The sequence below is a fragment of the Chiloscyllium plagiosum genome, chromosome 11 (genome assembly GCF_004010195.1).
Source record: "Chiloscyllium plagiosum isolate BGI_BamShark_2017 chromosome 11, ASM401019v2, whole genome shotgun sequence".
Classification (NCBI taxonomy): domain Eukaryota; kingdom Metazoa; phylum Chordata; class Chondrichthyes; order Orectolobiformes; family Hemiscylliidae; genus Chiloscyllium; species Chiloscyllium plagiosum.
In genome coordinates, this window is record NC_057720.1 from 94,567,792 (window position 1) to 94,577,690 (window position 9,899).

General features: G+C 43.6%; 1 protein-coding gene across 5 annotated transcripts in view; it reads left to right on the forward strand.

Moving 5' to 3' along the window:
- Nucleotides 1–9,899, forward strand: part of LOC122554676 (golgin subfamily B member 1-like) — a 272,444-nt gene that overhangs the window by 175,487 nt on the left and 87,058 nt on the right. For all 5 annotated transcript variants that reach the window (XM_043700052.1, XM_043700053.1, XM_043700056.1 and 2 more), the window contains one exon: nt 4,220–4,324. In XM_043700052.1, the coding sequence (XP_043555987.1) occupies nt 4,220–4,324 (105 nt within the window). The remainder of the gene's footprint in view (nt 1–4,219; nt 4,325–9,899) is intronic.

A 9,899-nucleotide genomic window follows, 5' to 3' on the forward strand; every position in this document is an offset into this window, starting at 1 on the left:
GGTAGGTTTAGGACAGATGTTAGGGGTAGGTTCTTTACTCAGCGAGTCGTGAGTTCATGGAATGCCCTGCCAGTAGCAGTGGTGGACTCTCCCTCATTATGGGCATTTAAGCGGGCATTGGATAGGCATATGGAGGATAGTGGGCTAGTGTAGGTTAGGTGGGCTTGGATCGGCGCAACATCAAGGGCCAAAGGGCCTGTACTGTGCTGTATTCTTCTATGTTCTATGTATGTTTTATGTTCCTTTATTTTGACATTCATTAAGAATTGAAGTTGTGAGTTTTGAGAAGATTTGTAGCTCAGGTTGAGGTTTTGGTTGTATGTTTGCTTGTTGAGCTGGAAGGTTTGTTTTCAGACGTTTCGTCACCATACTAGGTAACATATGGTGATCATCTGGTGAAGCGCTGGTGTTATGTTCCGCTTTCTATTTGTGTCTTAATTTCTTGAGGTGTGTGATATCATTTCTGGTTCTTTTTCGAAGAGGATGGCAGATGGAGTCCAAATCTGTATTTATTGATGGTGTTCCGGTTACAATGCTAGGCCTCTCGGAATTCCTGTGAGTGTTTCTGTTTGGCTTGTCCTATGATGGATGTGTTGTCCCAATCAAAGAGGTGTCCTCCTCTGTCTGTATGTAAGGATACTAGTGATAGTGGATCATGTCTTTTGGTGACTAGTTGGTGTTTGTGTTTCCTGGTGACTAGTTTTCTGCCAGTTTGTCCGATGCAGTGTTTGTTGGAGTCCATGCATGGTGTTTTGTAAATGGCATTCGTTTTACTGGTTGTTTGTATAGGGTCCTTTAGGTTCATAAACTGCTGTTTAAGTGTATAGATAGGTTTGTGAGCTGCCGTGATGCCAAGGGGTCCGAGTAGTCCGGAAGTCAATTCAGAGATGTCTTTGATGTAAGGTAGTGTGGCTAGAGTTTCTGAGTGCATTGAATATGCTTGTTTGAGTTTGTTGTTGAGAAATCGGCCGACAATTCATCTGAAAACAAAACTTCCACCTCAGCAAGCAAGTCCTTTTTCTAACTCCTCCATCTGAACCTGAACCTGAACCAGACTGTAACTAATGTCCTTGGGGGAGTTTTTGCTACTGGTGTTGGGGATGTTTTAAACTAATGTGGCAGGGAGCTGGGAATCAGAAGAGAAGACAAGTAGACAGCAAGGTGGAAACTGGAGACTGCAAGAATCATGAAGTTAGCATTAATAAGGGAAAGAGTAGGCAGACAGCAGATGAACACAAAAGAACTGGTGGTCTGAAGTACATATACTTTAATGCAAGAAGTATAGTTGGTAAGGCAGATGAAATTAGGGCTTGGATTGGTGCCTGGGAGTATGACGTTATTGCGATCACAGAGACTTGATTGAAGGAAGGGCATGATCGGCAACTAAATGTTCCAGGATATAGATGCTTCAGACAGGACCGGGAGGGAAGTAAAAGGGGTGAGGGAGGAGTTGCATTGCTGGTCAGGGATGATATCACGGCTGTGCTAAAGAAGGACACTATGGAGGGTTTGAGTAGTGAGGCATTATGGGTGGAGCTGAGAAATAAGTAGGATTCAGTTACATTATTGGGGCTAAATTACAGGCCTCCCACCAGTGAGCATGAGGTAGAAGAACAAATAGGTAAACAGATTAGAGAAAAATGTAGAGGCAACAGGATGGTACTGATGGGGAGATTTTAATTTTCCCAACATTGACTGGGATATACTTAGTGTCAGAGGTCTGAATGGGGCAGAATTTGTAAGAAGCATCCAGGAGAGTTTTCTAGAGCAGTATGTCAATAATCCGAAGAGAGAAGGGGCCATATTGGACCTGGTACTGGGGAAAGAGCCAGGCCAGGTGGTAGAATTTGGGGTGGGGGATTTCTTTGGGAACAGTGACCACAATTCGATAAGTTTTAGAATACTCATAGACAAAGATGAGAGTGGTCCTAAGGGAAGAGTGCTAAACTGGCACAAGGCCAATTATATCAAAATTAGGCAGGAGCTGGGAAATGTGGATTAGACACAGCTATTTGAAAGGAAGTCTGCGTTTGATATGTGGGAGGCTTTCAAAGATAGTGCAAGATATGCATGTCCTGTTGAAAGCAAAGGATAGGAAAGGCAAGATTCGTGAACCGTGGATGACAGGAGAAATCGTCCAACTAGTCAAGAGGAAAAGGGAAGTGTACTTAAGGTCCAGGCAGCTAAGAACAGAATGGGCCCTGGAGGAATATCGGGAGAGTAGGACCAGTGTTAAACGAGGAATCAAGCGGGCTAAAAGGGGTCATGAAATAACTTTAGCCAGCAGAATTGAGGAGAATCCCAAAGCCTTTTCTTCTTATATAAGAATCAAGCAAGTAACTAGAGAAAGGATTGGTCCACTAAAGGATAAGGAAGGAAGGTTGTGTGTCGAACCTGAGAAAATGGGTGAGATTCTGAATGATTACTTTGCATCAGTGTTCACTCAGAGAGGGACATGATGAATGTTGAGATTAGAGATAGAAGTTTGATTACTCTGGATCATTTTGACATGAGGGAAGATGTGTTGGGTAGGCTAGAGGTTCTTAAGTTGGACAAATTCAAGGTTGCTGAGGGAGGTGAGAGAGGAAATAGCTGTGGCCCTGACATAAACACAGATGAGGTGCCGGTGGACTGGAGGGTTGCTCATGTTGTCCCCCTGTACAAGAAGGGTAGTAGGGATATCCAGGTAACTACAGACCAGTGAGCCTGACGTCAGTGGTGGGAAAGTTGCTGGAAAAGAATGGGCTTATCAGTGATAGGCAACATGGTTTTGTGTGGGGAAGATCGTGCCTTACCAACCTAATAGAGTTCTTCGAGGAAGTGACCAAGTTGATAGGAAAAGGAAGGGCTGTAGATCTCATATACATGGACTTTAGTAAGGCATTTGATAAGGTTCCCCATAGTAAACTAATGGAGAAAGTGAAGTCACATGGTGTGCAGGATGTTCTGGCTAGGTGGATAAAGAACTGGTTGAGCAACAGGAGACAGAGAAGTAGAAGTGAGTTTCTCAAAATGGAGAAAGGTGACCAGTCTTGAACTACAGGGATCAGTGCTGGGACCACTGTTGTTAGTGATATAAATAAATGATCTGGAAGAGGGCACTGTTGGTATGATCAGCAAGTTTGCAGATGACACAAAGATTGGTGGAGCAGCAGAAAGCTTAAGGGACTGTCAAAGAACACAGGAGAATATAGATAGACTGCGGAGAATGGCAGATGGAGTTCAATCCAGGCAAATGTGAGATGATGCATTTTGGGAAGTCTATTCTAGAGCGAATTATACAGGAAATATTGAAGGGAAAGAGATCTGGGAATTCAGGTCGAATGTACCCTGAAGGTTGCTGCACAGGTGGATGGAGTGGTCAAGAAGGCATGGTATGCTTGTCGTCGTCAGATGGGGTATTGAGTATAAGAGCTGGCAGGTCATGTTAAGATTGAACAATACATTGGTTCAGCTGCATTTAGAATACTGTGTACAGTTCTGGTCGCCACATTACCAAAAGGATGTGGACGCTTTGCAGAGGGTGCTGAGAAGGTTTACGAGGACGTTGCCTGGTTTGGAAGGTGTTAGCTATGAAGAGAGGTTGAGTAGGTTAGGTTTGTTTTCATTAGAAAAAAGGGGACCTGATTGAGGTGTACAAAATCATGAAGGGTATAAACTGGGTTGTTAGAGATGAGCTTTTTCCCAGGGTGAGGGATTCAATAAAGGGAGGTCACACTTTCAAGGTGAGAGGTGAAAAGTTGAAGGGGGATACACATGGCAAGTATGTTACAGAGGGTATTAGGTGCCTGGAACGCGTTGCCAGCAGAGTTAGCAAAGGCAGGTACAGTAGGTCCATTGAAGATGTGCCTGGACAGATGCACGAGTAGTTGGTGAGCAGACGGATGCAGATGCTTAGGAATTTGGCAATAGGTTTCGACACTGGATCTGGATCGGCTCAGGCTTAGAGGGCCAAAGGGCCTGTTCCTGGGCTGTAAATTTTCTTTGTTCTCTTTATTCTTTGCAAGCTCCATGCAAATAGTGAGGTTGCCTCCTACTTTGCCTAGAGTATAATAAATCACAAATCTTCATTTTGTCTTTGTATGATGGTGACAAAACAGTTTGTTTATAATTTTACAAATTGTGCTTACTTATTTTGACTTGCATGCTGCACTACAATGAGTGGTACTAAAGAATGCATGTTTGTCTCTGTCTCTCTTTCTTTCTCTCTCTCTCTCAGCTGGGAAACGTTAACAAGAAATGCAGTTCTTTTGAAATAGAATGTGTTGATCTGAAAAATGTAGTTCAGGACCTCTCAGAGAAACTTTCTTCAAACAAAGAAAAGGTATGTGATTTTGATTTTATTTATTATTGTCACATGTACCTCGGTACAGTGATAAGTTTTATTTTGCATGCAGTATAGACAGATCATGACATACAAAGTGCATAAGGGCAATAGAACAGAACAAGGAATACAATGTTATGGCTGCGAAGAAGGTGCATGAAGAGCAGGGTCAACATTAAATTTGAAATTTGAGATCCATTCAGAAGTCTAATAACAGCGGAGAATAAGCTGTTCTTGTATTTGTTGATCCATGTGTTCAAGCTTTTGTATTTTCTGCCCGACGGAAGAGGTTGTAAGAGATTATAACCAGTGTGGGAGGAGTCTTTGATTATGTTGGCTGCCTTTCCGAAGTAGTGGGAAGTATAGATGAAGTCAGTGGATGGAAGGTTGGATTGTGTGGTGGTCTGGGCTGTGATCACAACTCTATGTAGTTCCAAAACAGTTGCCATATCAAGCTGTGATGCGTCCAGATAGAATATTTTCTATGGTGCATCTATAAAAATTAGTAAGAGTCTTTTTGGGCATGCTGAATTTCCTTAGCTTCCTGAGGAAGTAGAGGTATTGTTGTGCTTTCTTGACCGTCGCATCAACGTGGTGGACCAGGATGGATTGTTGGTGATCATCATTCTTAGGAACTTGATGTCTCGACTATCTCCACTGATGTTGATAGGGGTGTGCCCTTCACCTTGTTTCCTGAAGTCAATGACCAATTGCTGATATTGAAGCAGAGATTGCTATCTTTAACCACACCACCAAGCATTCTGTCTTTTTCCTGTATTCCATCTCATTGTTTAAGATCCAGCCTGCTTACAGTGGGGTTGTCAGTGAACTTATAGATGGAATTTGGCCACGCAGTCGCGAGTGTAGAAGGAATACAGTAAGGGCTGAGCACATAGCCTTCCAGGGTGCCATTGATGAGGATGGTCACGGATGAGGTGCTGTTGCCTGTTCTCATTGATTGCGATCTTTCGGTCAGGAAGTCGAGAATTCAGTTGCAAAAGATAGAGCTGAGTTCTATGCCTCTGAGTTTGGAGGTGAGTTTGGTTGGAATTATAGCGTTGAAGGCAGATCTGTAATCAGTGAGTAGGACTAAGTTTCAGAAATACATATCCAGCTAAATTGCTAATATTTAGATAGTGGAGAAAGAGCAGAGTAGTGGAGCACACATCAATTAGGTAGCTCTTAGAAAAGTGTTGGCACATAATTAACCAATTGACCACCTCTACAAAATTTTCTGAATTTGGTGTACCTTGGTGAATGACCAGCTAGTTTGTTTTTTAATGTTTTGCCTTTTTTCTTTATAGCTGCCTGATTAATCAGTTCTCCTCTAAGTTGAACACCACTTAGGGGAAGCACTGACTATAGCAAGGGCATAGCATGTGCTCCGGATGGAAGTCTTCAATGTCCATCAAAGTGGTAGCCTCATTTATCACAGGCTGAATCTTAAAGGCCATAACTACTAGTGAGACTATAGCACTTGTTGATGGAAAAGCAAACTTGATGTCATTCTCAGCAATCTATCTGCCACAGTTGGATCTGTTGATGACCGCACCGAATAGGTGTGACCACCACACAGTCCTGGTGAATACAAAATCCCATCTACACATTGGGATACCCTGCATCATGTTACGTGACACTGCCGCCTCGCTACATGGGACAGACTTCAAAAAGAACAAGGGCAGGGGTTTGGTGGCATTTGAGAAGAAAAATCAAAGTTAACGTTTTGAGTCCAATGACCCTTTCTCTGGTTTTTCTTCACAGATGCTGCCGGACCTGCTGGGCTTTTCCAGCGGCTTCTGTTTTTGTTCCATGTTATTTCAGTCTCCAGCACCACCTTATTTTAAATTTTTTGTAATTATCTCACTGCCTCATTTAATAGGATTATAGGTCATGCTTTCGGTTGTTGTTCAGTTACTGACACTTCACTCACACTGTCTAACACCCTTGATCACCTGCAGAGACTTATTATTTGACACACTACTCCCACCATTTGTATGTTCTTTTGATCTTTCTGCCCTTGATCTCTCTGATCATAAATTCTGTGTTCTGTGTGCTTCCATCTCACTTTAACTGAGATGCAAAAGCTTGTGATTTCAACTGAACCTGTTGGACTATAACCTGGGGGTGTCTGACTTTATCCACATCAGTCCAACACCTGCATCTCCACCTCAACACAAAACTGAGCATCCGTGAGGTGCTTAGGACCATCAGCAGGAGCAGAATTGTATTCATCCATCATCTGTAACCTCAAGGGTCCCGTATCCCAAACTCTACCATTCACATCAAATTTGAAGATCAACTCTGGCTCAATGATCAGTACAAGATTGCATGCCAGGAATAGTACATGGCATATCTAAAAATGAGGTGTTTAAGATTAAGATGAAGCAGAATTTCTTCTGAGGTTTGAGGGTCTTTGGAACTCATTGCCATGGAAAGCTGTGAGGGCAGTGTGAAAGCGGGCCATTCAGCCCATTGAGCCCACATCGCGCCCCCCCTCCAAAAAGCATTCCATCCAAACCCACCACCTAACCTATTCCTTTATTCCCTATGGCTAAGTCACCTAACCTATGTATCCCTGGACACTATGGGCAATTTAGCATGGCCAGTCCACCTAACCTGCACATGTTTGGACTATGGGAGGGAGTGGAGCACCCAGAGGAAACCCAAGCAGACACAGAGAGACTGTACAAACTCCACACAGACATTTGCCCGAGGGTGGAGTCGAACCTGGATCCTTGGCACTGTGAGGCCACAGTGTTAACCCTGCCCTAGTTTGGTGGTTTTATCTCACAACCAGTGGATTAGATCTAAGCTCTTTTGTCATTTATATAAATGATTTGAATGAGAATATAGAAGGCATGGTTAGTAGGTTTGCGGATGACACCAAAATTGGTGGTATCGTAGAAAGTGAACCAGGTTTTCTAAGATTACAAAGGGATCTTGATTAAATGGATCAGTGGAATGAAAAATGGCAGGTGAAGTTTAATTTGGATAAATGTAAGGTATTGCATTTTGGAATAACAAACAAGAGTAGGATGTATACAATTAATGGTATGTCCTTGGGTAATGTTGTAGAACAGAGGGATTGAGGGGGTCAGGTACATAATTCTTTGAAATTTGCGTTACATATAGACGGAATGGCTAAAATGCATTTAATACATTTGACTTCATTGCTCAGTCTTTTGAGTATAGGAGTTCAGAAGTCATGTTGAGGTTGTATAGAATGTGGGCGGCACAGCGGCTCAGTGATTAGCACTGCTGCCTCACACAGACAGTCACCCAGGCTCGATTCCAGCCTTGGGTGACTGTCTGTGTGGAGTTTGCACATTCTCACCGTGTCTGTGTGGGTTTCCTTCGGATGCTCTGGTTTCCTCCCACAATCCAAACAATGTGCAGGTCAGGATGAATTGGCCATTCTAACTTGCCCATAGTGTTAGGTGCATTAGTCAGAGAGAAATAGGTCTGGGTGGGTTGCTCTTCGGAGGGTTGGTGTGGACTGGCTGGGACAAAGGGCCTGTTTCCACACTGTAGGGTGAGACCCCTTCTGTAGTCCAGCACTGTGTCCCAGTTCTGGTCACCCTGTTTTGGAAGGATATTATTTAGCCGGAGAGGGTTCAGAAGAGATTTATGCTGCCAGGTATGGAAGGTTAGAATTATAAAGAAAGGTTGGATAGACTGGGCCTTTTTTCACTGGAGCTGCAGAGATTGAGAGATAACCTTATAGAGGTTTATGAAATCATGAGAGGTATAGGTAGGGTTTATGTAGGTGTCTTTCCCTTAGGATGGGAGATTTCAAGACTAGGGGACATATTTTTAAGGTGCATGGAGAGTGATTTTAAAAAAAGACATGGGGGTATTTCTTTTTCTCCCCCCCACCCCCAAAAGAGTGGTTCACATGTGGAATGAACTTCCTGAGGAAGTGGTGGAGGTGAGCACAGTTATGATATTTAAAAGATGCTTAGATTAAGCACATGAATAGGAAAGGTTTGGAGGGATATGGGCCAGGTACAGGCAGGTGGGACAAGCCTAGTTTGGGTTTAAGTTCGGCATGGACTGGTTAGACTGAAGGATCTGTTTCTGTTGTCATTGTTGTGGGTATGTTCACTGAGCTGAGAAATTGATTTGCAGACATTTCGTCCCCTGTCTCGGTGATATCAATTGTGCTTTGGAGCATTCTGTGAAGTGCTGCTGTACTGTCTCTTCTGGAATTTATTTGGTTCCGTTTCTGCTGCTTCTGGTTGTTCTTTGTAGTGGCTTGTTAATGGAGTCCATGGATGAGTGCCATGCTTCTCGAAATTCTCTGGCTGTCCTCTGTTTGGTTTGTCCTATGGTCTTTATGTTGTCCCAGTCGAATTTGTGGTCCTCGTCAGAAAGAGAACGACACTACAAGACACAATGACTAAGCTTTGAAGAGAAAATGAGGTCTGCAGATGCTGGAGATCAGAGATGGAAATGTTTTGCTGGAGAAGCGCAGCAGGTCAGGCAGCACCTAGGGAACAGGAGAATCGACGTTTCGGGCATTAGCCCTTCTTCAGGAAACTGTGACTCCACTTTCAAGGAGCTATGAACCTGCACTCCAAGGTCTCTTCTACCTTTGAGCCAGTTCTGTATACAAATGGTGAGTTCTCCCTGTATTCTGTGCGATCTAACCTTGCTAATCAGTCTTCCATGGGGAGCCATGTCAAACGCCTTACTGAAGAAGGGCTAATGCCCGAAACGTCGATTCTCCTGTTCCCTAGATGCTGCCTGACCTGCTGCGCTTCTCCAGCAACACATTTCCAACAATGACTAAGCTAACAATCAACAGAGAAGACAACACGACAGACACCTGGGTAAGAAATGGCTCCAACAGACAGCTTATAGAGATAGAAAAAGCCGTGCTAGCCAAGGGACGCAAATACAACAGACTTGCCAGCTGCACTAGAATGTACTTTCAGAACTAACTGACTAACCGAAGAGACAAAGCAAGCAGTCGGACTAACAAAGAAAAGACAAATTAACAATATCAATGCCAAAGAGAGAGAAACCCTAAAAGTCGTAGAGATGTATAGCATGGATACAGACCCTTTGGTCCAACCCGTCCATGCCGACCAGATATCCCAACCCAGTCTCACCTGCCAGCACCCGGCCCATATCCCTCCAAACCTTTCCTATTCATATACCCATCCAAATGCCTCTTAAATGTTGCAATTGTACCAGCCTCCACCACTTCCTCTGGCAGCTCATTCCATACATGTACCACCCTCTGTGTGAAAAAATTGCCCCAAAGGTCTTGCTCGCAATGCGCTCATCCTAAAAAGGAACAAAACTAAGAATAATTAAAAATAAAAGCAGACCAGATTACCGTATGGCATGGGTCAGTGGGAAATGCCCCATTTGAGGGTAGTGGACAAGAAGAGGCATCAATGAGATTTTGGTTACTTCCTCAAAAAACCCAATCAAGTTTGTGAGATACAATTTCCCACACACCAAGCCATGTTGGTAATGCCTAATCTGCCTTTGTCTCTCCAAATATATGTAAATCTTGTCTCTCAGAATCCCCTCCCAGAACTTACCCACCGCTGATGTCAGGCAC